Source organism: Brachyhypopomus gauderio, chromosome 5 (genome assembly GCF_052324685.1).
Source record: "Brachyhypopomus gauderio isolate BG-103 chromosome 5, BGAUD_0.2, whole genome shotgun sequence".
In the NCBI taxonomy this organism is placed as follows: Eukaryota; Metazoa; Chordata; class Actinopteri; order Gymnotiformes; family Hypopomidae; genus Brachyhypopomus; species Brachyhypopomus gauderio.
Window position 1 is genome coordinate 11,820,210 of NC_135215.1, and position 27,512 is coordinate 11,847,721.

Genomic DNA, 27,512 nt, shown 5'->3' on the forward strand with positions numbered 1-27,512 from the left:
TAAATGTAAGAAACACTTTTGACTTATTTTGTATTGTATTATTTCATTGTTAATCTAACAGGGAAATGGGGAAGAAGAGGTCAGGAATATCAAAAAAATAATTTTTGTATTGCTGTACAGGTAGACTTGCTCATTTTTGCCACTGGCCTTCAGCGAATCCCAGCAGTGGGTTTCCAGATGCAACCAGAGCTAACATTTTTGCACCCAGAAGATGGACTTGCCAGGTTTCCAAAGGCCAACACATGTTCATTAGTTCTTCACCTACCTTTAGGCTAGACTTACACGGAATTAAAAAATAACATGGAGTAGCCTATTTAACTCTGATCTAGGAATAGAAATCGGACAGCTCTCCACTTTGAGTTGTCAGGATGGGATATGCGGAAAGGGAGGACGGGCCTTTAAACAAGTCGACTGAATACATTTACTGTTCGCCAGAGGGCGTTTGGAGACCGCCTAAAACATTTTCACACACGTTCACACAACGATAGCTCTTTTAGGAGAGTAGTACCGCAGCGAATTGTTTGTTGTACTCGGTTTCTTTTATTTGCAAAGTTCCCGTTTTCATCTTGGACATTTTCAGGTTTTCCATGTTGTATGGTGCGTCATTTACGACCAAATATTTTAATAAACATGAACGAGTCATCTCGTGGTTATCTGGCGATTATTTTTTACAATAGTAGCCGGTGTACGAGCCATAAACATAAAGCGTGTTGGTCACATGCGACATCACGCAAAATAATAATAAATTTAAAAACTCAATCCTAAAATGAAGAGAAAGGTCGTTGTCTCCAGTCTCGCCACCTCGCACCCTCTTGTGCCTCCTGTCGTGCGGGTGTGTGAGTTTCAGTTGCTCGCATGGCTCCGAGCTGGATGGATGTACCTCCAAGACTCATCTCTCCTTTCTTTCCATGAGCGAATAAGCTATGAAAACAGACCGTCTGACTGCATGTGGAGTGCACACGACATATCCATACCGGTAGGCGTCTTCCAGATGTCGACTCACTTCGTCGGCCAGTTTTGTAGGTGGCTAACACGTCGCTAGCTTGTGGGGATGAGACTTGAGACCTGACTAGTTGGGCTCGCCAAATCGTGGTAGGACTTGCGTTAACAACGTTTCAAGAGGGTCGGCTACGATGAGCTGTTTAATTGGAGGACGTTAAATGTTTGAGAGAAACAACTGTTTAAAAGTACTACATTGCTATAGATGAAACAAGGGCGGCATGCACAGCAAAGCAGGTATTGTTGCACTCCCTTGGCATCTGCTCTCTGATCAATACTAGTTTCTCCTTATCGGCTAACTACCTAGTTATGTTAGCCAGCTGTCTAGTTAGCTTAAAGGTTTCCCAAGAAATTGACTCAGAATGTCTCAACCGTTTCTCAGATCTCACAGTATTCCAGCTGCGTTTCAGCAGCTAGCCGGTTGTGTTGAGTTGTGTGCTTGTCTTTTAAATTAAATAGCTCTTTTGAGAGGTGGATTAGCTAGTCGAATATGTGGTACCAGCTCATCTTATCACACTAGCTATCTAAATGTGTGTTGTTTTTTTGCGTTCGCTTTGTTAATGTCTCGACATGTGGCGTAACTTTTGTTCAAGTTCGACATTCTGAGGTACAGGAAGCATTGTGGCCACAGATCTAGCGTGAGGGTGTGGGCCATGTTTGCTTCCTATTCAGTATCCATGTGTTCAATCTACTGAATATGTAAAGTTTACTGAAGGTTTAGAATCCCCAAGCAATTATCAGACCATAACAGGACTCAGGATTAAAGGATCAGTCTTGCATTAGTTGTGTTTCCTGAACGATCAGGGAGGGTTAGTAGTGGTGCTTCTGCAATATCCCCCTTGAAAACTCCAGCTTTGTGTATCCCCTGTCCTCTTAGTGAGTGCTGAGTAATGTCCCCTGGGTTGGCATAGCCCACCACAAACCAAGATGAGTCCTCATGAGATGTACAGGTCACATAGCCTACAGGGACAGTCACTCTTAACTTTGGGCAACTTGCACAGCTGTGGTAACCAGAGACACCCAAGAGTTACGGCGTCAAGTCAAGAGGTAATGCTACCTGACATGGCATGGGTACTGTGTAAAACATCTTGTGCTGTTTTGATATGCAACCAGTAACTCAGGTTGTCTTCAGTTGTCTTTAATAAAGCTAGTCAGACTCCTCAGAAACCACATAGTCTAGTTCTAGAGATAAAAAATGCTTTGTTTAGCTTGCTGCTGATTGTGTTATGAGTCAGGGGCTCTGTGAATGGTTTCATAGGACCAGCCAATTGCAGACTTGGCAATAAGACTGTATTTGGCAATACGCTTGGTAGTGCTTGTAATAGATGAAAGGCTCTTGAATATATCCAAGAAGGAACTATATATCTATTAGGGCCAAAGGTTTGTAAGTAATCTGTGGTTGACATCTGTGCAATATGAATAACCACAGTAAAAACATGAGGGTTCGAGACTAGTGTGAATAAACTTAAAAAAAAAAAAACTTCTTACATGATGAGTTTCATGTTAATCATGTGACAAACTCACATATGAAGCAGGAAATCTAACGTGTTTGAAAGGAGTGCCTTATCAGTGACTAGTGGAGTTTGCCAAAGGTACGGCCTTAGCTTGAGCTTCTCTACCAGATCCTCATTGGCTGTTCAGCCCTGGCAAACAGGACTGGGAGGATAGAAGGGCATCACGTCCACTCACACAGCAGCTCACTAGCTTCTCATTACGACGCTCTGTGCTCTACAGGTAGATGATGCCTAAGCCTCATTTAGTGTTGACACTGTGTCCGAGGTGGAAGCCAACTTCATGCTGAGTCACATGCTTTGCATTTTTGCTGTAGAAGCAAATCGTTTAGTTTATGAGTTGTGGGTCAAAGACAACACTGTAGAAAGAGGAAAGAACATCAAGAACCTGGTCTGTATGTCTCGAAGCTTATGAACCAGCTGATTATGTCTTGTGTGCTTGGCCAGTGATCAGTCAGCTAGCCATTCTACCTGACACAGAGCTTCCTGGCAGCCACATTAGGGGGGAGGTATTAATAATATATGGCTACATGAAACTATGATAAATTATATTTATAGCAATATAGCAAGTCTAGTACCACTTTATTATACCAATAATTTCCCCTACTGTAAAATAATACTGGTTGTTTATATCTATATGATACTGTGCACTTGTTAAATAGTGAGTGAGGAGGTGCCCACTAGGGTTGCAGCGGTAACCGGTTTCACGGTATACCACGGTATTAAAATGCACGGTTACCATACCGTGTGCGTTTGCTTATTACCGGTAAAAAGCAAGCCAGCGGAGAAACTGACCCGCGCATGCGCAACTCCGCTCCGGTTCAGCTACTCAGCACACAGCGGTGAGAATGGCAGAAAGTGCATCAGACTTAATTTTTTTAACAAAAAAAAAGCTAAACTAAAATCAGCGGCGAAAATGACGTAATCGCGGTGGCTCCGCCCGTGCGCGAGGGTCTCACGCGCTGTCGATTCGCGAGGTCGTGCACCTCTGAATTTTGTAACTTTGCGCGCGCCGCGCCTCAGCGCAATGAACAATGTCATGTTTGCAGGGTTCATACATCTTTATAAGGTGGAATTAAAGCACTTGTACGTCACTTTCCCAGCACCTTAAACTTAATTAAGTTAAATATTTATACATATACTCGAAATAATTCGCTTTTTCATCACATTATTTAATGGTTGTTTACGCCCAATCTCAACGTCTTCACGTTCTCTCATGTTTAGTCCTGGAATTACAAGAGGCTCGTATTTGTTAACCTAATACAAGAGAACTGTGCGGAGTCGCGCGCTACGGTCACTAGTGAAAGTATAAACCTAGCTTTTATGGTCCTTGCTTTCACTGGATGTGAAAGACGCCATTAATTTACATGCGTTCATTTTCAAATTCTAACGTGCCTGTTTTTCATATGTTAAAACCAGACTCGGTGTGAAAGCCTTAAAATAGAAATCTCTATTGTGAGGGTCATGTCAGAAATAAATCCTCTCTTTCTGCAGTATCTGGTTATATTCTAACTTGGCAGTACAACGGACGTTTACAACAGTTGTTGATCAGACACTGACCCAGGCTCAGTTTATCAGATATTAAATTATTTAAACTTAAATAATTATACTGAAATCCATGATTTAGGTTTCTCAAATTTTGCAGTATTTATATAAACATGTGTACAGCTTTTTTTTATTTAAAGGAGACATTTTGTATACAATTGTTCCAGGTTTCTACAATAAATAGTTAATTGAACAAAAAAAACTTGTTGTAATTTCTTTAAGGGTCAGTGTATCTTTTAATAATATACAAACAAACTGTGATACCGTGATAACCGTGATACCACGGTATTGTCTGAGACGGTTATCATACCGTGAAAATCTCATACCGTTGCAACCCTAGTGCCCACTCTGGGTCATTTTACAGACCTCAGAGACGAGTGAGTGGGGTGACAGGAGAACTCTTGCCTGGAGCTGTAAGCTTCCCAATCGGGGCCTAATCTGATGGGCTACTTCCTACTGGCCTGCTGTCTTGCTGATTAGGCAAGAATTCCTGCAAATTTGTTTGAGCTGTACTGTTACAGTCCTTAAAGTCTGTACTCATGTTTAATCTCATCTATATATATATATATATATATATATATATATATATATATATTAGGCATGGCACGGTTTTTGTGAACGAACCGAACCGTACGGTTCGCTTGTCACGGCGCGGGGCGTGTGTAAACCGTACAGGATACACGGTTTTTTTTTTTCTACAGACGTCCGAAATTCGCATTATAGCCAAATGCCCGTATGTCACCACGTGGTTCTCATTCGTGCCAAAGAAGCGAAAGCGAAGGTTTGTGGTGGCGTGGACAAACATGGCAAGTGGGAGTGGAGAAGGCAGGCTGCCTAGGCCAGAGATGAAGGATGCCCCAGCGTTGTTTAAATCAGGTGTGTGGGATCATTTCGGATTCCCCGTCACATACGATGATACTGGCAATAAAAACGTGGATCGAACTGTTACAATATGCAAGCATTGCAAAACCCGCATTGCGTACGCTAGTGGAAACACTTCCAATATGACCGGCCAAGTTTGTGCATTATTATTATTATTATGTATTATGTATTATTATGTAATGCTTTGCTAAAGGCAGCACTGTGTAATGTCATAGAAGTGTAGTGCTATGGTAGTAAAATCTTTTCAGCGACTATTCCACTGGTGTAACGGCGTGTATTGTGGGGCTAAGATAAAAAAAAAGGAAAAAAAAACAAGAACCGTACAAAACCGTAAACCGTAGACCTCAAACCGTGATACACACCGAACCGTGAATTTTGTGATCCGTGCCACCCCTAATATATATATATATATATATATATATATATATATATATATATATATATATATATATATATATATATATATATATATATATATATATGCTGCCAAATAGTATAGTGCCAAATCATTATTAGCATGTTTAATTAGCATCAATGAATAGCCACAAGGTATATTCTCTGCATCCTGCAGTTTTCTTCTGGATCAAAAAAGTGTTATCTTACTGTGTGATGGTGTGATATGCGCTCTAGCCTAAATTCTGTTCTTTTTTATGGCACTTTCTGTTCTTTTTTTTCTGAATTGAATGTGACCAATAAATACCACAGTCCCCACATGGACATCCCTGAGTTTTGTAAAGTAAGATTAAAAGTTCCAACCCTGCTTGTGAAATTACAAAGAAACTCAGAAGAAAAACAATTTTTTTTTACTTTTATTTTTTATATTTCTTTCTCCTTTGGAGGAAAATAGCAGTGCTTAATAAATGTTTTCCGATTCTGTGCTTACATATAGGATTTTAAATCCAATCTTATTTCTCTGTGAGAAAACAGCTGCCTTCAGTTGGTTTGTTTATTTTAGACAATTTAGGCTGTTTATTTTTGGTCCATGAATAACTATTGCCTTTTAAAGGTTGTGCGTAGTGGTTAAATATCAGGCATGGGGAAGTCCAAAACAGATCTGAAACCATGCCCAACCAAGCCACTGCTTGTGTTTCCTTTTTAGCGCCATGCTAGGCCTGTATGCTTCAGCATGGGAGGCAGTGAGACTGCTGTTTCACATCTCACTGTTCAGCCAGGTTTCACATCAGAGCAAGCGCACAGGCCCAAAAATGCGAATATATGATGATCCACTGCCTGTAGGGGTGTGGCTGCAATGTGGTTTGGTGTTTCTGGCTGACTTCAGTTTATAGAACCTTTCATCTTGAAGGATGAAAAAGTATGAGACACATATAACCATGTATTCACACTGCGGGAGTAGCTCAACTCCCTGGATGTACTTTAGTCTGTGGTGCAATCTATATTTTATTGACATATATAATACACTGAACATACATGCAGTGTAAATTTGGATATATGAAGGAATGATGCCCCAGCAGATCATCTAGAAACACATTTAAACATGATTTCTGTCGATTTTTGATTTTCGATGATTTTGATTCAGCAGGACTCCAGACAAAAAAAATTACTCAAGGACCCTGTGGCTCCTAAAGGAAAAATTCTGGTGCCAATAACTTTTTCTAGGTGCCATAATAAAATACAAACTATTAAGCATTGCAACACGCACATCAGGTCATCTGTTATTTAGGATCTCTGACGTCCAACATGCTTGATGTCTTTCTCTTCCTTGTAACTGCGGTAAAGTTGGTTTCACGTTCACGTATTGGGAATTAGGCATGTTATTTTAAATGTACTACTGTCACTGCTACAGCGTCTATGGCAACGTTTACAAATGTCCTATTAAAATTTCTTAGACAAACACTGACCACAACAAATTGGTGCAAGGTAGACATACTTATTTCTGAGTTGTAGGTTGTTGCACTTGATGTAATGGGTTACAACTTCTTTGGTGGTCTTATGATGGACCGTTAAAAGCTATTCAAATTATTGCAGAAAAGCTGTCTAAAGAGTATGTCCTCTTAGGGTATGACAGATGTAGATTTTGTGAAAAAATCCGATATTTTTTGCTTTGCCACTTTCAACAAGCTAAATCTTAGTTTCAGCTCGGCTACACTGGTTTGCTACTCAAGCTGTTGATCACATTCCCGCATTTTTTGATAGGCAGAGATGTCCATGTGAGTGGGAGCTAAAGAAACCTATCGTTTAATTTTAAAAATATTTACTCAAAAGAAAATGGTGAATAATTTTTCCAATTGCAAAAATCCTCACCAATAATAATAATAATAATAATAATAATAATGCTTTTGTATCACCTGTCTATGGAAGCCCATTTCTGCTGCAAGAAGAAAAAAAAAACCTCATAATTATGACTTATCTTATAGTAATTACTTGCTTTCTTACATATTCTTACATGCTTACATAAGCATTACTTGCATAATAAGTCATAATTAGGCTACTTTCTAATAGTTCGGGCTTATTATCATCATTATTATCTAATTATTATCATAATTGAGATACTAAGTCAAAATTATGAGATACTATATAGACTTTTTTTTTATATGGATGTTTTTTCTTCAAGCAGCCGGAATGGACTTCTATACAGCGAGTGAAATAATTATATTACTTGCAAATTAATATTTATGGTCACGATTGTGACCATTTTAGTCGCAGTCTGGAGGCCTGCTGAGCAGCTAACAGCTGGGGTGAGCAGAGCATCCTGCCACTGCTGTGTGAACGAGTGAGAAGCTTCACCACAGCAGGGTTCCTCCTCCCGTTCCACATGGCCACACCACATGGTCAGCACACAGCCCTTCTCACATCTGTTGAGTAAAGGAGGACAAGATGCTCGGCTTGTGTGCAGTTAATTGAAGGCCTTTGGTGGTTTAAACCTGTGTCATCAGCAGGACTCTTGGAGCTAGGGGTGGGTGATCTGATGGTTTCATATCGTGACTGATCATTAACAATATGAAAGCACATGGTGCCTGTAATGACCTCCTCCTCGACTCCTCCCTCATGTCCACATTGCTCGTCTTGCACATGGCTTTCGTGTGTCTTGCCCCTTACCCTAACACTTTGTTGGTTGGTTGTCCCTTATTAGCCATGCATGACGAGTTCTTTTTACAGTTTGCTTTTCTTTTTAATGTGCATTTTACTACTGCTACTTGAAATATTTAATTTATGAATGTCCTATCTTTGATGCAATATTTGTTTTAAATGGTGCAAAGAAATCCATATACAAGTCTGTTTTGAATATGGATATTCTTGACAGTACAATTAAAAATTGTGAAGAAGGATTGCAGTTCAGATCGTGGATCATGATTTGGTGTTAAAAAGATTGTGATATCGATTTTTGGGAAGACCGCCCACTTATATTTGGAGAGCTCGATGAGACTGTGGATTACAACCCTATAGGCCGGCTTCAGACCATTAAGTGTGTGATTTGCCAAAGAGTGAAATCATCTCCAAGAGTAATTACAGATACTGGCTACAAAATGGAGTGACCATCAGCCACATCCTGTACATGGATGACATCAAGCTGGACGCCAGAAGTGACTCACCAGGATGTGTAGCAAAGACGCTGTAATGTCATCCAGAGTGAGAACGTGTGGTCAGATGGTTGCACGAAGGGGGAAGGTTCACCAAGGCGATCACATGGGTGTTAAATCCCACAGGTGAATGTGAACCATGAAGAGGCCACAAGAAAAGAAGCTACAGCAAATGCCTAAAAAGAGCGAGGCAGGTCCTGAGATGTCAGTTGAATGAGAGGAAATAGATGTGGACAATCAAGGCCTATACTATTCAGGATGAAACATCAACGATCCAGGAGAAGATGCCCCCAGGTGATGAAGTGCTTAGTGAGTACCCCAGACAGAAGAAACCCAAGGTGGATGTGAATGAGGAGAAACAGGAACCATCATGGGAGGATAAACCTCTGCACCATATGCACCACCAGCAAATAGTGGAAGTGATCGATAGGCACTACTCTTACCAATGACTAGAAAAGGATTAAAAGAAACACAGAGGGATCACTGGCAGCGCAAGGATCAATAGAATCTGGGCTGTAACGCACAAGGCTGGACCCCAGATGCAGGCTGTGCAAAGATGCCCCTGAGACAAGCCAACACACAACAGTGGGAGCAGGACAAGCATACATGGAATGCTATAACCAAGTGGCAGAAACAAGGAACACAAGAAATGCAAACTAGGGCTAAGGCTGAGGTCGCTGAAACTGGTACGCATGAAAGAAGAAGCTTGCCTGGAGGAGGGCGAGTGGGGAGTTTTTATTTACATGTATAATATGAGATTGTAATATTTAGGTAAATCTTAAGGAATCATTGGTTGTCAATTTTGATCAATTGTTCCCACAATAGCTAGATTTTTGTTTCCTTTTTGACAATAGTGAGGGGGAAAATCAGCTTTCATGTTAGTGAAACGTTCTGTGAAAGATTAGCTGATAATTACTAGTTCAATCAGATTTTGTCATTTCACAGAACGGATGCTAGTCAGGTAGTCAGCCCAGTGCCACTCTAGATGCACTGTTTATCCCCCCCCCAGACACTAGCTCTCCGCACCTCAGAGACTGCAGGCTTGAGCTCCAGTTTGATTTAAAAAGTCAGACTGGTTTGACTAGCACAGTTTTGGCCCATTTTCTCAACCGCAGCCATTCTAACCATACATTAGAGGGGAACTGTGGCAGTGACAAAGCCAGAGACTCATATGGGGGCAGGGGTAGGGAAAAATATTAAATGAAACTGATATGTAAAAAAAATTGTGCAATACACAGTATTTTAAACATTTGTCTTCTTAAGGCTTGATCTACCTTATGCCAGTCCTTCACATTAAAAAAAACATTTATATAGGTAATATGACATAAAATAATCAAATAAGTTACATTTATATAGAACCTTTCTCATAACCAGATACAAATATACAAACACACAGGTTGCATGGTTGATTTTGTTTCTTAATACAACAGCTTGTCAGACAGTATAGCAGTTGACAATTAAATGTTATTAAGCAAACTAAGAGACACCTTCATTTTGTAAAAGTACTACACAAATCAGTTTTACTTTACTCGTATAGTACAAGCACTGAATGTGCATTTTGAAAGTCCTCAATTATTAACCACGTGGAAGGATAATAAAATATTAACACTGACTTCAAACCTGAAATCTCTCACCCCACACGCTACATCTTTGAATGCGCTAAATCAAAACGAGGGTCATCCATTATAAAACGAGTATCTCATTCCTCTTCCCAGTAGCATACACAGCGCTGCTACTTTGCTTTATCTTCTAGCCGTTTGTGGGCTGCTACATTAGTCTAGAGATTCATGAGGGCTGCTGGAAAGATAACTCAGACTGTAGCCACGTGTATTGGACACGTTTCGGACACTTGTGCTTGATCTCCAGGCCATGAGCTGTGTATCAGTCTCGTGTTGAAGTGTCGTTCCTCTACCAGGCCCGAGCTGGGACTAATTGGCCAACTAACCTTAGACAGGTTTAAACTGGATCTGGCTTTGTCAATACATTTCTAAAGTGAGGGCACATCTGGGCCGCTCCCCCTCACTGAGACCTGCTGGTGATCATAGCTTGTGCTGTGGTGGGTCTAACCGGGCCCGTGACCAGAACGTCTGCTTGGGATGTAGGAGTGAGTGGTGAAAGAATATGTGGAGCAGATGCAGCTTTCTGTGGTAGAATCATTTAACTCATGAAATTGAAGTGATGTAGATTAGTTTTTTTTTTATTTTTTTTTTTACTTGTGCTAATGTGAAGCATCAGTCTAACATGAATAAATGCATCATCTCTTCACTTAACATCACTTAAAAGTTCAACCATAGCATCAGAAAGCTCAGGTTTTTTGCTGACTGCTTTGTGTGATGTTTCCACTTTCTCAAATATAGTCTCATCACAATCACTGATCACACTGAGCCTCGTGCACAAACAGGGCCGTGCTCGTATTTGATCACAAAAAAACTCTCAAGACTGAACCCCTTCAGATTCGACAGATCCTCATGTCGTCGTAAACGTGGAATTAATGTCCTACATACAGCTCTGTCTAGACTATTTGAATGAGCATATTTAACACCCCCAAAATACCTTAGAAGATTGAACATCCACGCCCACTGGTCCAGAAATTTCAGCTGCGAACAGTGCGGCAGAAACGGCTCCTGTTTGTGCTGTATTCCAGTGATGGTGGGACCACACCCTACCATGACAGAAATAGCGCACACGTGCTTTGATAAGAGGTTAGACGCAAAAGCTCTTGCAAAAGCGACAAGAATAAACAGGTGGGAGGGAGAGGGAAGAAACAGGAGAGCAGAGGCCGGGTGTTGCTCTGCCAGGTGCTGTACGGCAGGATTTTCCCTTGTATTAATATTAACATCACAAAACTTAAGTGATGAAATATGTCTTGGCATTAATGTGTCATTAAATCTAAACTGAGGGTGCGGTGCAATCATGCAACGTCTGCCCAAGGCTCCTATGCCAGATCAGAATGTTAAATGATGCTTTAAGTATGCGACTTCCTGAGACATCACATGAAACCAGATGTCTTCCAGTGTTGCCGCTTCTCTCTCAAACCCTTCGAGCATGCTGCCTCTTCAGGCATCCGCTGGTGAGCTTGTCCAGGTTCCTGCTGCTTGAGAACGCTATCTTGATGAGTGCCAGGCCTCATGTGGTGGCCTGCAGTAGTGGGCCTGCACTGGTGAGCTCAGCTAAGGTATTCATGGTGTGTGGGTGAGTGGGTGCGAGATTTTTGTATGCCTTCCTTCATCCTTTATGACCTGATCCACAACAGTGGACCTAAGTGCATAGCTTCTGTAGTTTTAACAGTTTTAACTGTGTTGCCTAAAGTTGTTTTTAATGCTCGTGTAATGTAGTGGGTGGTACTGTGGTGTTTTCTTTAATATTGACCTGTGTGATAATCAGTCGTTTTCTCATGTGTTAAATCCTCCTGAAGGGGATAAATGCAGCATGTAACAACAGCTTCTAGCTGTCAAGCTTTTGAATGTTGGGATGGGGGTGGGGGGGGGGGTTCCCCATTTCCCAATTTCCCACTGGGCCTGCTCTCAGTGGCCATACGTCTGGAGTAATCAACACTTCTTTCCCCAGGTTTTGAGATGAAGAAGGACATTGACGCATTAATAGCTGAAGAACGGGCTGAAATAATTTCCAAATATGACAAGGTTAGTCACATATCATTATTACTCTTGCTCAGACACCATCTTATCCAATTCACACAGTACTAACTGGGAGGCCTGTGTAAAGTATTGCAACAACAATATGCCAGCCTATATAATGCTGCTTAATAAATTCTGCCTGGGGCTTTAGTATTAATAGTCCACTGAGCAAAATACCAAAACCAAAAAAAAACCCCAACCCACTGAGGTTTTGCACATTTGTTGGCCAGATAATGAAATCTCCTACTACCTTCATCAGGGCATTAGAAATACCCATGTAGGCCCAGTGGTTTGGGGTTCTGGTTGGTCTGGGGCATCAGCTGCAGGACGGAATCAGGACAGTGTTGGGTTACTTTGTAGGCGTCTGATGATTGAGTCCAGTCGTCTAGATTCCAGTAAGACACATTAGTATGTTAGTGGCAGTGTGTGTCATTTTTTCAGTAGGTGTTTTTTACCACGGAGCTTCCCAGTCAACAATATTTTTACCACTGAGTTCCAGTAAAAGTTGCTTTCACCAATTGATCCTCTGCCTGCAGTGAGTCCCGTTTGTGAATAAATAGTTTGGGGCTTTCTCTGCCCACGGCCTATGAAGCAGAAATTGGGGAAGGTGTAGATGTCTGTCTGTGATGGAGCGTAGTTTTGTGTCAGATCATAGCTCCACTCAAAACCCTCAGCAGTCAGGTGAGAAGTACTTGATTGGGAAGCTGTAGGTGAGCTCAGAGCCGAGATACAAGCTTGAGACGTGGGCTGTTCTGGCCATGGTCTTGATTCAGGAGGACTTGAATCAGGAGGTGATTAGTCCTCAAATGATTCGATTAACTAGAACGAATCCTCAAATAATTAATTTAACTAGAACAAATCCTCAAATGATTTGATTAACTAGAATGAATACTCAAATGATTAATTTAACTAGAACAAATCCTCAAATGATTAATTTAACTAGAATGAATACTCAAATGATTAATTTAACTAGAACAAATCCTCAAGTGATTCGTTTAACTAGAACCAATCCTCATATTCAGCCCCTCAGTCCCCTCATATCCCCATCCTGCTTGAGCTGTTTTTCCGTTTGTGTGCTGTGCTCTTCTTGGCTTGTCCTGAAGGCTTATTTGATTGGTTGCAGGGCAGAGCAGAGGGTGTGCACATTAACCCCTGGGAGGATGCCAACTACAGCGTCTACAAGGTCATGGACCGCTTCGGCTTCCTGCAGTAAGTACCATCTTCACTTCACTCCCCACCCCACCCAGCAGATTTACTGCTGTAACCTAATAACAGGCCTGCTGAGACTAAAGAAGAGGTGGAGAAGTGGTGGAGGTGGACCATCACTCACTGATGAAATTGGCCACCACGCTTGGCCCCGTCTCCAGTCCTAAGAACTGTTTTACACAAGAGTGTAAAGATGCAGATTTGCTTCCTTGTGGGTTCGTTGCAGCATTTTGTGGCTGTAGTTTTGTAACTGTTCTTTCCATCTGCCAGCGAGGAGGAGCTGCCCACACCGAGCGCAGAGGAGGAGAAGGTCAGAACACATCACCCACATTCATGAATTTCAAAAACTCAGCTTCAGCTGTCATGGTGTCAAGATGCCATTAATGTCTTAAAGTACTGCTACTGTTCAATTTAAGAGGCTTCACAGATCTTAAAGCACTTGAAATTTGTGCACCTTTCCTTAACTCATAATGTACTTTGTCAATGCTCTGCTCTCAGTATAAACTTCAGGAAATTGAAAGGGTGCAGAAATGGCTCAAGATGGTGAAGAGTTGGACCAAGTACCATAACAGCGACAAGGTGAAGTCCAACCTTCCTCCACAGACAATACTCCAACGACGGCCTGCACACAGACAGCACATCCTGTTCCAACGTTTCCTCATCCTGATTGTGTGTGTGTGTGTGATTTCCAGATGACGAAGCGCGTGTATAAGGGGATTCCCCTGCAGCTGCGGGGCCAGGTGTGGGCTCTCCTGCTGGATGTGGAGAAGGTGAAGGAGGAGAACAAGGGGAAGTATGAGGTGAGGCTTGGTGACCAGGGCGCACAGCTGTGATGACCGACGTAGCTGGACGTGTCTGGGCTTTAGTCCCGGCTGTCTTCGTCCCGGGTGTCATCATCCTCATCTGGGGGTTGGTCTGGCCCATTCCTGCCTTATTGGGCATGTTAGGTGTACTAAGCAGGTGTGTTATAGGTGTATATGGGGCCACTATGGAGCTGCTTCCTGCTGTAGACATACATGTTCTGTGAAGGTGTCTAGGCCCAGCGTCTCTGAGCTCTTGTCTACGTTCCTAATCCTAATCAGATATGTACCCGTAGCCTGCTGTGCATGATAATCTAGATACCTGCTGGGTGACGGGTAAAGATAAAGACCGATAAGGGCTTTTAATGATTTTGTCCCTTTATTACAGGTAAATAACGCTTTATTTGTTTTGTGTTCAGAAAATGAAAGAACAAGCAAGGATCTTCTCAACAGAAATTAAACAGATAGACCTCGATGTCAACAGGACCTTCAGAAATCATGTAATGTTCATGGACAGATTTGGAGTCAAGTAAGTCGGAGGACATACCAGCCCTGAACACACACACACACACACACATACACACACACATACACACACACACAGTGGGCAAACAGTCCTTGGGTGGATGCCCTGTAACAAAAGCATTCCAGATCTGTTTGGCCACGCTGCCCTTCAAACTGCATGCTGGGTAATTTTCCCTGTATTTGTTTCCTTTAGTCTGAAGCTCTTTCTTGCTATTGTCTTTTGGCTCCGTGGCCTCTTGCGTTCAGGTGCATGTGAAGTGAACAGTGGACCTTGTGAAGCCGTAACCAAAACAAGAGCCACTTCCTCTGTCTCAAGCCTATTTTGTTCAGCTTCCTGTGAGGGAGTGAGGCTCTGCAGGAAGTGACAGTCCTACCACTCACTACCGTTATGCCCAGAATAAACACGCTGTTTTCACTGTGCACAAATTTTATCTGCTGCTGTGGGTAAAACAGTTCTCAGTCCTTTTTTTCTAGCTCAGTTGCGCCATGCGTAAATAAACTGTAGTTCAGTTAAAAGATACAACTCGGTTCTTTGAAGCATGTAGGGATGTAGATTTATGTTTGCGTTTGATTTATGCTGACACCGCTGTAACTACACCAGCCTCTGCGGTGTCCCTTCAGCATGCGTCGGGAGAGCGGTTATTCCTGCTCTGCTTGTGACATTTCTTCATGTCCAAACAGAAGCCTCGTTTCTGAGGGCCAGTGATGAGTGTTCGCAGGGCTGCAGGACATGACGAGGTTTCGCACTTGCTTGTGTGGTTGGGCTAGTCTGTATAAAGGGAGAGGAAGTGCAGTAGCATTACATCAGTGCAGCCTGCTGGGAGCTGGCATGCATCCATCAGCCACCACCACCACGATTCAGGCCCCTTCGTTAAAGCACACGTTTCTTATTTGCATGCAATAATGCATCATGCATGAATAGTTCCCTCTGGTCATTGGGTTGTTGTTGTTTTTATGTTTTTTTCTTTGTCATTTTTGGACCTGTTTCTCTGCTCTGAATGTGGTCACGTTGATATTTTTACCGCCATGTGAAGTCTAATCGTCACTGTTCTCTCGACAGACAGAAGGATCTGTTCAACGTGCTGGCAGCTTACTCTGTCTACAACACGGTGAGGGAGGCGTGCGTTGTGTGTGTGTGTGTGTGTGTGTGCGTTGTGCGTGTGTGTGTTGTGTGTGCGTGTGTGTGCGTTGTGCATGTGTGTGTGTGTGTGCGTGTGTGTGTGTGAGTGAGAGAGAGAGTCTCAGGACATGATGTGCTAAGCTGATCAGTGGTGAGGTTAAACAGCCCCACAACCCCCATCGTCCCGTGACCCGTGTGCTTTCCTAGTAGTGTCACTCCAAAGGCCTGGACCGGACCTCTGGGCATGGATCGCGCTGCTGCAGGCTTTTTGATGCCGTCCATGGTATTCCATGGTGCCCAGGAGACTGTCAAACGTTAAAGCTTTTGATCTGTCCCCCCGAAAAGCTGCTTAATCTGGATGAGTGCTGGTGTGCCATCCTGTCCTGATCACTGTGGTAAAGTGAGGCATTGGGAGAGGCAGAATCAGGGTGTTGAAGTCCAGTTTTAAGCTTTTGTAAAAGTAGCTTATTGCAGTCTCAAAATGGATCGATAATGATCAAGTGCTAATTTTGTGTTGTAATGCAGTAATGTCATTCCTATTTCATTTTGCAATAGGTAAACTCTGCAGGGTGTCAATCTATTTATATTTCAAAATACTACCATGATCTAATTCCTATGATGCATATGTACTGCTGTTTACATCAAATGTTAAATGGAGCCTATTGCAGTACTTGTGTGGGCTCGGTGTTAAGAAAATGATTGGCACAAGTGATAAGGTGATTGTGTGATCATTACTAAATGATTTACTGAGCAGTGGGCTTTCCCACTTAATATAGGATGTGTGTGTGTGTGTGTGTGTGTGTGATGACTACCAAGTGGTAGGCTTTGCGAAGAAGTTATGTTTGTGTGATGATGACTGATCAGTGGGACTTCCTCTTTGTACAGGAGGTGAGCTACTGTCAGGGCATGAGCCAGATTGCAGCTATTCTGCTCATGTACCTGAATGAGGAGGAGGCGTTCTGGGCCTTGGCTCAGCTGCTCACCAATCACAAGCACGCTATGCACGGTGAGCCAATCAGATTCACCAATACCTTACATCACAGCAATCTGCAATTCTGAACTGCGGAATGCTTAATATATGTGATATCTTTTTGTTGTATAATATCTGCAATTATCATTTAATAACCAACTGCTTGCTGTGCTGTTTTTTGTGGGATAATTGTTGGAAACACCACAGTGGTGTGTACTCATCTTCTCCACGCTTCTCCCCCCAGGATTCTTCATCCCTGGTTTCCCAAAGCTGCAACGTTTCCAGACTCACCATGACCAGATCCTGGCCAAGCTCCTGCCCAGGCTGAAGAGACACCTGGTGAGGGTTCCCTGCTCTGACTCCTCCCACAGCAGCGTGTGATCCGTCTGTCAGATCCTCTTACGAGCTTCTCTAATTCCCCCTTTGTCTCCTGACCAGGATAAAGAGCAGATGACCACTGGTATATACACAACTAAATGGTTCCTGCAGTGCTTCATTGACCGGGTGAGTAGTCCATCCTGCTCTCTTAACCGGACTCTTTCCTTCTCCCCTAGGCTAAACCTGGGACTTGTGTATTACTGTACTACAGTACTGTACTACAATCGCACGCCCAGGACATTGGGCAGCGCTTAGCAGAACCTGCTCTTCTCATCTCTTGTATGCAGCAGTTTATTTGATGTAGCACGATCTGATAATTGTGGTCGAAGCATCATAAGAATTTGTTTATCAGCAGTTCACGTCACGGGCGATTCAGCACTAATAGCCAAAAACAACAGTTACCAATACATGGTGGGTCTGTATTAAAACTACAGCATCCAGACTCTACCACCACCACCACCACCACCCTCCTTCACTCTCAACTGTACTGAGTTGTCACCATTTCTCATCTCACAGACTCCCTTCACCCTGACCCTGCGTCTGTGGGATATCTACATCCTGGAGGGAGAGAAGGTTCTCACTGCCATGGCCTACACTGCCCTCAAAATCCACAGGAGTAAGTGCAGTGTCATGTAGCTGAACCCAAGACACTAAATGGAAAAACATGTGGAGGCAGTGAGACATTTGATGCCTTTTTGAAGCTCTTATGAAAGTTATGGGTCATGTGAGTAAGGGTGGCTTCTCTTCTCAGAGCGTCTGCTGAAGATGCCTTTGGAGGACCTGCGCGAGTTCCTGCAGGAGCAAATCTCCACCTCCTTCTGCCTGAGCGACGACGGCGTCATAGAACACCTGCAAGCCGCCATGTCTGAGCTGCGCAAGTGGAAGCTGGACCTCCCCCCCACGCGTACGTCCCCTCGCCTGCTCCCTGTGTGTGTGTGTGTGTGTGTGTGTGTGTGTGTGTGTGTGTGTGTGTGTGTGTGTGTATTCACACCCCTCCACCGCTCGGGTTTGGTTATCTGTGGTGTTCTCCCTCTCCTTCGGCGTTGCCCGGGTTTTCCCACGGTTCTGAGTGAAGGTGTTGTGGACCGATGTGTTTTGAGTGTTAATTGTATTCTGTGATGTTCTTTCAGCAAAAGGTGATGAGCTCCCCAAGAAGCCTCTGGGTGAGGAGAAACCGGTCCTTCTTATCCCCATGGATCAGGAGCAGGGGGCGATTCCTCAGACCAATGACAGTTCCCAGAACCCTGCCAGTCCTCACACACAGGAGACCGTCTCTTCCGTGCCTTCCACCAACCCTGCGTTACCGCACAGCCATACGCAGGGTCCTGTGCCCCACATCTCATGTTCCCAGGCGGAAGATGAAGACTTCCATGAGGCTGCTGACGAGAAGCTAGTATTCTCCACTGCGAGTGAGCGTCTTGCACCGGAGAGTGCCGTCCACAGGCCGCTATCCGGCGACTACGACTTGCAAGGCTACTCGGGGGAGTGGCCCCCTCCATACCAACCCTCTGAGATGGATGTGGCCAGCGTGCACTCCCTGAACTTCCCTGACCTGCCCCCGCCGCCTCTGCCCTGCCTGGACCCAGAGCTGGGGGTTGAGCTACTACCCCTGGGGGACCCACCCCCACCGGCCCCAACCTCGCTGGATTTCCCCCAGGACGCCTCACACTCGCCGTCCACGTACAGGGCCCAGCGGCAACTCAGCAAGTTCCCCGTCGGCCTCTATGTACCACCGCCCACCAGCGACCGACGGCCCTCCAACACCTCCCATTACGATAACCTGTCCGAGGAGGAGGAGCAGTCTGCAGAGAAGGTTCCGGAAACCACCCCTCCGTTGCTGCCAAGCCCCGACTCGGGCCGCGAGATCTCCTGCCTTCCGCCTCTTCCTGAGGATGGTGAGCCCCGCCACTGGCCTCCTCCACCAAGCTTCTTCTACATTCCAGACTCCGCCTTGCCCCCAAAGCCCCGCCCAGCCTTGGTACCCGCGCTGCCCCGGGAGCTGGACTACCAGGGCCCAGACAGCTGGGTGACTCCAGAGTGCATCTTCCCTCAGCCCCCACCAGACTTTGCAGACCTGCCTCCTTCCGCCCTGCTCTCCTCTACTCACGGCGCTCGGAACCAGAGAGACGCATACAGGAACCAGCTGCCACCTCCCAAAATCCCAGTAAAGCCAAGAACATAGTCCACTGTACCCAATGGCTCCGGCGTGGCAAGCCCAGTGACTTTTGACCCCAGATGCACATCTTTTAACCTCCAAAGACCTCCTACAAAGACACAGGAAACATCGCACTCAGGTGCCACTGCAATAAAGAAAAACGTCCAACCAAAGCCATGTTCACCATCATGATCACTGGAGGATTTTAATAAGCCAAGCTATGTTCTTAATTCAGTGTCAGACTTCTGCGGTATGGAAGTTGGGGTTTTTATACTTTTAATGTTGACTGTTACTGTTGAACATTGTGCCAAATGTAGCATGTTTTCCTGCCTCCTCATGGGTGCTTGTATGTGTATTTGTGAGTGTGTCTGTATAGTCACTCAGGATGAGCACTTGTTAATGTGCTTGGATTTGATTGACTTTTTTTGTGCCTTTTAAGGTGCTGGTTTTTATAGTTTAATATTTATGGACTCCAAATCTGATTGCAAATCAGACCACTGCGTGCTTTGATAATGAGCAGTAGGCATGTAATGGTGGTTAGTCATTCACAGGCATGTGGCACAGATGTGTCATGCACAAGACGCCAGCTCCATTTATATCATGCGCTTATTTCTGCAACATTCTTGCATCATGAATATTATTCATGTGAATGGTCAGAAGTGTATATTGGCTTATGGAATATTGCATTTTTCCATCCAAAAGGAACATAAGACATGTAAATCAGACCCGACTAAAAAAAATGTTTGCATATATGTAATAAACATTTTTTGTGGGGGGTGGGAGCGTATACCATGTGAGAAACTGGCATCTGTAGAATTGGACCTTTCAAGCGAATCTCTTGTGTTGTGGAGTGTTGTACTGCTGAGGTGTGTAGGACAGGTAGAGATGGCAATACTGGATTATCTTGAAGAGGGTGAGATGAATGTGGAGTAAGGCTATTTCCTGATCAATTGCACCACCCTGTGGAAAATGTGTTGTATTACACACACACTGCCTGCAAGTGTCTCTCTAAATGGACCATACAGAAACCAGCCCGGGAGGTAAATGTTTATAGAAAAATGTAACCAAATATTGTTATTTCTTTTGCACTTTGTTGTATTGTCATTGCCAGTATTTAAGAACGTTCTCAGGTGTAACTTTTTGCTTTCAAAGCAAGATACCAAACCAAAAATGGCCTTTTTCATTTGTTTATGATGCTATGTGCACAGAATCTATTACCAAAATCCAACAAAGAACGCTTGTATCTGTGGTTCTGTCTTCTCTTTACAGTTTTTTGCATTTGCTAAGACACAAAAAGTGGTCCTTATAGCACAATTTCTGAAACAACTAACCCATGTAGCCTATCTATTGACCGGGTGTGCCAAACCTTAAGCACATTCTCTGCCTTACACTCATTTAGAAATGCTAAAACACACTTTTTGCAAAACTTTAAACACAGTTCTTCACATAAGACACAACATTCAAAACTGAAAACCATGTGTTTCTTTTAGAAAACACTGCCACACAACTGCTACACTCACCTACCAAAATACCATACATAGTTCTCACACGTTACAACACTTCTAGCTCATTTTTACAAATCGTTATCAGAATTTGATCCCTATAAAGAGGCCACAAGTTGCAAATCTTGGTTTGCACAACAATGGAGGCTAATACTTCACAGAGAGGTAGAGGACGAGGAAGAACACAAACAACCATCACGGATGAGATCCAGGCCACTTTGGTTGACCATGGAGGCCATCGTGAACATTGTCATATCAAACAACAGTATACCTTTACGACAACTACAACAGCACATCATTACTGACAACATCACTTTCAGCCACATTCAATCAGTGAGCCTATCTGCACTGGGCCGACTCCTGAGAAGACATCAAGTGCATATGAAGCAGCTACACAGGGCACCATTTCAGTGCAACTCTGACAGTGTGAAGGAACTGCACTATGAATATGTGCAAGTATGCTCTGCTATCCACTTACTTATACTTTACTCTAGTGTCCTGTGCCACACAATGTTGAGTATAATATATGCCCATTTCATTCGATCAAATACAGTACTGTAATACTGTAATGTTTGGTTTCAGAGAGTAATGGAGCTAGATGTTGCAGCAGTGGAACACAAGTTCCTTTATATTGATGAAGCTTCAACCTTGCCAAAAAAAGACGCAGAGGAAGAAACGTCATAAGACACCGTGCCATAGTCAGTGTCCCTGCAGCGTGGTGGGAACATCACAATGTGTGCAGCCATTTGCCACAATGGTGTTGTCCATCATCATGCTACTTTTGGTCCTTACAACACTGCTCACATCATCACCCTTCTCAACACACTACACAGCAACTCATTCCACATCACCAGGAAGATGCATTGGCTTCTGTGTGTAAAGTTTCGACAAAAGAGACACAGTTTCAGAAATTGTGTAACTGCTGCTTATATACACTGTGTATACACACTGAACACACACACACTGTGTTTATGTACTGTTTATTGAGGCACTGCTGTATGATTCCATATAAATGAGACCATATTTATTCCATATAAGTGAGACAGCTTTGTTACCGTGGTGATGCGTATATGTCATGCTCTTCATTTGTTAGGGGTGTGTACATACAGCAGTGGACCAGAAGTACAGAATCAGCTCTTAAAAACATTCAAGTTCTTTGGCCCTCACCCATTCACTATAAATAAGTAGTGCACATAAATATAAACATTGCCTTTTAAAGAAATATGCAAAAAAAACACATGAAAGAAGGATGTAAATAATAAGTGACTTCATTAGTACAGAGTGCTTGGTGCAGTTAAATAACTAACATGAGCCAAAAAAAAAGTGCTCTGAGCCTTTAACTTCAAAACCTTTGCTTCCATAAATAACCATTATCACCCTATAACAAGGAAGATCACACTTCCTTACAAATGATACATTACAGTACATTTATCAGACAGTGACTGTGACACATTAAATGCAGTGTAGCAACATGGTCGACTGCAAACCGCTTTCTTTAGGCCCCTGTTTGTTGTGTCCAGTGAAATGTTTCTCTACTCACTTATCATCCAACCTTGGCTAGACTAGGAGGCTTTAGTGCTGTAAGTGTAGGTTCTTGCCAGCAGTCCCACTTCCCTTTAGCTGGGGGGATTAAAGGCTAGGGGACATTTACAAACGACAAGGGGACAACTGATCCACGTGATCTACCTGCATCTGCACGATTGTGACTGGCTCAGGAGACTAAAGCGTCTGTTAATTTTTGGATCATGCTGTGGGAATTCTGGGATTTGCTACAGGAAGAAAAAAGTAGGAAATAAATCGCCTGAGGTATTATCTTAGATCCCAGAGTGAACAGGGCACTTCGGTAATGCATAGAGTTCAAACAATATCATTGGCTGACACCAGAGGCCACTGCCTCACGTTCTATGTACTTCGGCACTTTTTGTATGAACCACTGGTTTGTCAAAAGGCATCATGCGGTCTTGAGCATTCAGTTACACAGAATGTCATAAAGCCATAAAGCTGGAAGAGGCTGATTTTGCGACTCGAGTGATGTCTCTCTGGATGTGTGCAATGGTGCCGGGATCTCCATGGCGCGGGGGAACTATATCCTCAGCTGCGTGAAGAAGTTGCTGAGAGATGTGGCACTCTCCCTCAGCTTGGCATCATACTCGGGGCTGAGAGCCACCCCCGCCAGGCGGGTGGACCCGTTCGCCCCCAGCACACATGGCAGGCTGAGGAAGACCTCGGAACCAACACCCCCCCAGCCCTGAGACAAAAGCACACACCACGGCTTTCAGTGCAGCTCAGACAAAAAAATGCTCATTGCAAAGGTTTTCAGAGCACGGTTGACAAGGAAACGGAAAGCAAATTTGGGGAATGTGTCAAAGGGCGGTGTGAGTGGGCCGGGTGTGCCCACCAGGGGGCAGCGGCAGTGCAGACAGAGTCTAGCAGTGACTAACCTGAGCCAAGGTGGTGATGGAATGCGTTTTCCTCTTGTCTGTGAGAATGCTGGAAGTGATGTCAGCAATGGACAGCCCCAAAGACCATGACCTTTGCCCTTTCCCCTTTAATATCTCAAACGCCCTGTAGAGCATCAGCAGAGCAGTACATTTACATCAGGGGCAGTCATGGTCTGGTGGTAAGGAACTGGTCTTGTGACTGGAGGGTCGTGGGTTCGATTCTCAGGCCTGAGGCCATAACTGAGTTGCCCTTGAGCAAGGCACCTAACCCCAACTGCTCCCCGGGTGCTGGGTTAGGGCTGCCCACCACTCTGGGCACGTGTGCACCACAGCTCCCTAGTAATCATTAGTGTGTGTGTGTGTGTGTGTTCTAAGTGCACAGATGGGTAAAAAGCGGAGGACAAATTTCGATTGCGGTGAAAAATCACAATTGACAAATATCGCACATTTACACATTTACATTTAATATCTGTGGTATCTGGACTGCTTTAGCCATTTCAGGGGGGGGGGGGGGGGGGGGCGCTATTTCATGAACTACCTTGGTATTTGAGTCACTGTATGTTTGCTAAGGTGCTGATGGATTTCAAACCCATTAAGCACATTTGTTGTAATGCAGAATTCTACATACTTACCGGTCCATCAGTGGCTTTGTGGCGCTGGACACTGGGTACAGTACCGGCTGTTCCCCATCTGGTCCAGGATTACCCCATACAGCAACTAAGACCACAAACCCCAACCAGTTACTCATCAATAAAAAGAGCATTGCATTTAAATCCTCCAACACATTATACAATGACACACAGCACTGTATGTGCCACCAACACTTCCATCGACTCCACATGTATAATTTTCACATGTGAAATAAATGTAACATGCCAAATCAACTGTATCAACACAACACAAAGAGCCAAAAGGCACCAAGGTGATCCCTCACCCTTGTTGTCGGAGAGTTCTCCTATGACCCAGGCTTGTTTGCCTGAGCTGTTGGTGACCAGGGCGATGTTGAGGATGTGAGAGAGCCTCTCTGAGTCCAGGTTACAGCCTACACCAATCACGTGCGTCGGGGGGAGGCGGCTCTGCCTCCATGCCACGTGTGTCATTATTTCCACTAAGGACAAGCAGTTTCCAGGTCACAGACAAAAGCATACACCACTCGGTTCTAATGACTGAACTACTACATTACTAAAAGTACAGTGGTTTGTAATGCAAGAGTGTTATGTAGTCAGACTAGATATTAGGTGTTCTATAAGACCTTGTGCAATGTCTAATACCAAGACAGGATATGATCAAATCTACACACACACACACACACACACACACACACACACACACACACACACACACACACACACCCACACTTTCTCATCTCGAACAAGCTGCCATGTAAACCTAATTGAACCTGCCCATCGTCTCCCCACTGCTCCCACTGACTAAATCCAGACTGCTCCAGTTCCAGGGGCTATAGTACCTGCCCCTGACCGTACACTGGCCAGGGGCAGAGGCAGCTTCACTCACCAGGCTGTGAGGCGACCACCAGCACAGTGGCGGGGCTGAGGCGGGCCACGGTCGGGACCACCCGGCGGTACATGTCTACGTTGGTCTGCACCACGCTCACGTACGACTGCTCCTCACTCCAGGCGTTTGCAGTCAAAACCACCACACGTGAACCAGCTGAGGCCGCCAGGTCTGGGGGTAGGACACACACACGTGTGTGATTGAGAGAGAGGGAGAGAGAGAGTGAGTTATGAGCCTTGATTGAAGAGCTGAACTGTTTTTTTTTATGCCATGCTGATTGAGATCATCTTTGAATATTTCATTTCATTCTTTCATAGATAGGATAGATAACATTTCTCCTGCAGTGTCACTGAGCTAAGAGCATGGTTTGTCTGATCTTAAGGGGGTTTCCCAGTGCTGAGGAGTTCTTGAGCCAGCACTGTAAACATATTTCATTTAAACATCTGATCCTAATGAGCAAAAAATGAATAAATTGTAATACAGGATAAACCATTTTGAAGAAATCATAAAGCTCCAAATATAAATTTACCTTGTGAGACTTCAACGTTTGGCAAACTGAAAATTTCCAAGTCCATTGTACCACCTTTGGTTGAACTTTCAGGTATGTCAATCAAAACCAGTTTGTCCACACAGCCCTGTAAAAGCACAAGACAGTAGTAAATGCATGTATACACGAGCAAGAAAAAGACTAATGAAAGAGAGGTCATGAAATCTGCTCCAAGAGTTATTAATGGATGAAACATTCTGTGTAGAGATGGAAAATTTACTTTTGCCAAAATACTTAGAACAGCAGCAATTCCCAAGTCTCCGCCTCCAATTATAGAGACTTTATTTACACTCTGATCTGGCTGCTTCCCACCTACAAAACAAACAATGCATATCGTTTTATTCGAACGACTGTTAAATTTCAGTTAATATGTAGCTTCTTGTTTGTTGGTATTATTTATTTATTAGTAGTAGTATTGCTTATATTTTTGCAACTGATTAGAGAACGGTGCAGTTAGTTCTGCATGAGAACAACAAACAGAACAGTTACCATAAGTGGAGGAACTGTACTTAATCACACTGAGCACATCATAACGCAGACCCACCTTCTTTGAGGTTTATGTGCGACACAAAGGAGAGAAGCTCATTAGGGTCTTTTCCATCTTCTGTAGTTTTCATGCCCAGGGGAGGATCTTCTTCAAACTTAGCAGTCATCTCCTCCAGTAGTGCAATTACAGATGACTTTGGCTAATGGTTAAGCATGTAAACATATTACAATTAAGGGGTCTCATATTTGGCACAGGTGGATATAATTAAATGGAAAGAAAATCAATTACTCTCATTACTTTATACATGGATTGAAAGAAGTGGGTCTATTCTGTGTCATTAAATTTTATTTCAAGCAGTCTACACAAGAGACAGATAATGGGTCAATTTTCAAAACAGTTTAATCCCCATCACCCCCAAGCTTTTTAGAAAATGTATGCTTAATATGAGAATCAAGTCTTTTTAAAACAGATAATCCTGAACATACGTGACCATGGTCATAGCGTATATGAATCTCTTACATAGTCCCAGTTGTGCAGTGCAGGCAGGTATATTCTGCCCCTCGCGTCCACGTGTTTGCCCTCCCTGATCACCATGCTGGCCGTGGGTCGCAGGAGGCAAATGGGCGGTGTGAAGGGGAAGGAGTCCAACAGCCATAACTGGATGGGCAAGTTATAAGAACGACCTAGACAAATAGCAGAATTAGACATGAAGTTAGTAGACTTCTAACATATAGCCACAACCCATTTTGATTAGTAGCTCAATAAACTGGCTGGATGGCTGACTTTGCGTGATTAGCTACGTCTCACCTTTATATTTGACAGGAATGTTGCCGACCAACTTGATCAGCTCCTTTTGAGAAGTATCGGTGAAGGCTGTGAAATACATGAGAGTTGAACTATTTCATTCGCTTTCATTTTAGACACATCCTTAGGAACAAGATCAAAAATCTCACTGTAAGTGCCAGTCACTGTTTTCATATCAGGGTGAACACGGCTAACTTTCTGGAGCTCTTCAGTAGCAAGATCACGAAATTTGTACTGTTGAAAAAGAATATTACAATCATGTAGTTTGGTAAACCGAGTTTAATCTGGATATCAGGTCAGACCGGTTGCTGGTCCAGGTCATTACTCAACTAGCGACACCAAACCCGTCCACCGAGCCAGTACAAATGACTATCACATCATATCAAAGTGCAGACGCGTCCCCCGACTCCAAGTTCAAACCCACCTTTGAGAGAACTCTCTTAACGGACTCGGAAACGGTATCCATGTTTCTTGGGACAGCACAGCACTCTTCTCAAATTGCTTTTTTTTCGGCAGAATCACTCGGGTCACAAGTTTACAGCAAAAACTTCCGCAAATCACAGGTTTAGGTACGGGAGGCCGAAAGGGTCACGCTGTACACTACCTCGAACTTTGCGAAGTGAACATGTTTTTTATTAATATAAAGAGAGCACCTGAAGATGGACCGAACACGAATCCAGTCAATTACAGTTAATAGGTGACTACAGTTTGGTTTTTGGCGTCCTTCAAATTTTGTATAGCATTGGTACCACCTTCCAAAATATTTGCCAATTAAATGCCTTGAAAGGATTTTTCATAAAAACTAAAAACCCAAAGGAGACCTACCAAAAATACGAGGGGTCTTGATATACAAACACCACACATTTGAATCCACATGAGTGGATGCGGACACATTTCAATAACAGACATGACATCTGAAATATGCTTGCATAAAAATCACAAGAGATGATG

At 43.7% G+C, this 27,512-nt stretch overlaps 3 protein-coding genes across 6 annotated transcripts in view; 1 reads left to right on the forward strand and 2 right to left on the reverse strand.

Annotated features, from left to right (window-relative positions):
- The window catches only part of LOC143514472 (uncharacterized), a 34,552-nt gene extending 33,474 nt beyond the window's left edge, over positions 1-1,078 (reverse strand). Inside the window, exon 1 of the mRNA XM_077005704.1 lies at positions 975-1,078. The gene's annotated coding sequence lies outside the window, so the exon portion shown is untranslated. The remainder of the gene's footprint in view (positions 1-974) is intronic.
- LOC143514470 (USP6 N-terminal-like protein) lies at positions 683-20,514 on the forward strand. 4 transcript variants are annotated; one of them, XM_077005701.1, is made up of 14 exons: positions 683-976; positions 12,044-12,117; positions 13,235-13,320; positions 13,588-13,627; positions 13,816-13,896; positions 14,010-14,117; positions 14,537-14,646; positions 15,703-15,751; positions 16,648-16,768; positions 16,977-17,071; positions 17,171-17,236; positions 17,627-17,726; positions 17,862-18,014; positions 18,241-20,514. In XM_077005701.1, the coding sequence occupies exons 2-14, from the start codon at positions 12,052-12,054 to the stop codon at positions 19,290-19,292; spliced, it is 2,127 nt and encodes a 708-aa protein (XP_076861816.1). In that variant the 5' UTR covers positions 683-976; positions 12,044-12,051; the 3' UTR covers positions 19,293-20,514. The 4 variants fall into 4 exon arrangements, with proteins under 4 accessions (XP_076861816.1, XP_076861815.1, XP_076861818.1 ...); XM_077005700.1 differs by lacking the exon at positions 683-976 and adding an exon at positions 1,099-1,236; XM_077005703.1 differs by lacking the exon at positions 683-976 and adding an exon at positions 1,435-2,046.
- A 1,216-nt stretch (positions 20,515-21,730) lies between these two features.
- uevld (UEV and lactate/malate dehyrogenase domains) lies at positions 21,731-27,372 on the reverse strand. The gene is made up of 12 exons (XM_077005708.1): positions 26,986-27,372; positions 26,711-26,795; positions 26,565-26,630; positions 26,277-26,440; positions 25,815-25,956; positions 25,491-25,582; positions 25,253-25,358; positions 24,724-24,894; positions 24,143-24,316; positions 23,841-23,925; positions 23,209-23,332; positions 21,731-23,015 (listed from the first exon to the last, which is right to left on the reverse strand). The coding sequence occupies exons 1-12, from the start codon at positions 27,025-27,027 to the stop codon at positions 22,851-22,853; spliced, it is 1,416 nt and encodes a 471-aa protein (XP_076861823.1). The 5' UTR covers positions 27,028-27,372; the 3' UTR covers positions 21,731-22,850.
- Positions 27,373-27,512: the final 140 nt, after the last annotated feature.

Bases quoted from the DNA above. Each gene is read 5' to 3' on its own strand.
- uevld (XM_077005708.1), bottom strand. From the start codon at position 27,027: ATGGATACCGTTTCCGAGTCCGTTAAGAGAGTTCTCTCAAAG. The intron at 26,796-26,985 runs GTGGGTTTGAAC...CTTTTTCAACAG, and splicing joins TTAAGAGAGTTCTCTCAAAG to TACAAATTTCGTGATCTTGC. The intron at 24,317-24,723 runs GTGAGTGAAGCT...GCTTGTCCTTAG, and splicing joins GGTGGTCGCCTCACAGCCTG to TGGAAATAATGACACACGTG.
- LOC143514470 (XM_077005700.1), top strand. The intron at 13,628-13,815 runs GTCAGAACACAT...CTCTGCTCTCAG, and splicing joins CGAGCGCAGAGGAGGAGAAG to TATAAACTTCAGGAAATTGA. The intron at 17,727-17,861 runs GTAAGTGCAGTG...TTCTCTTCTCAG, and splicing joins TGCCCTCAAAATCCACAGGA to AGCGTCTGCTGAAGATGCCT.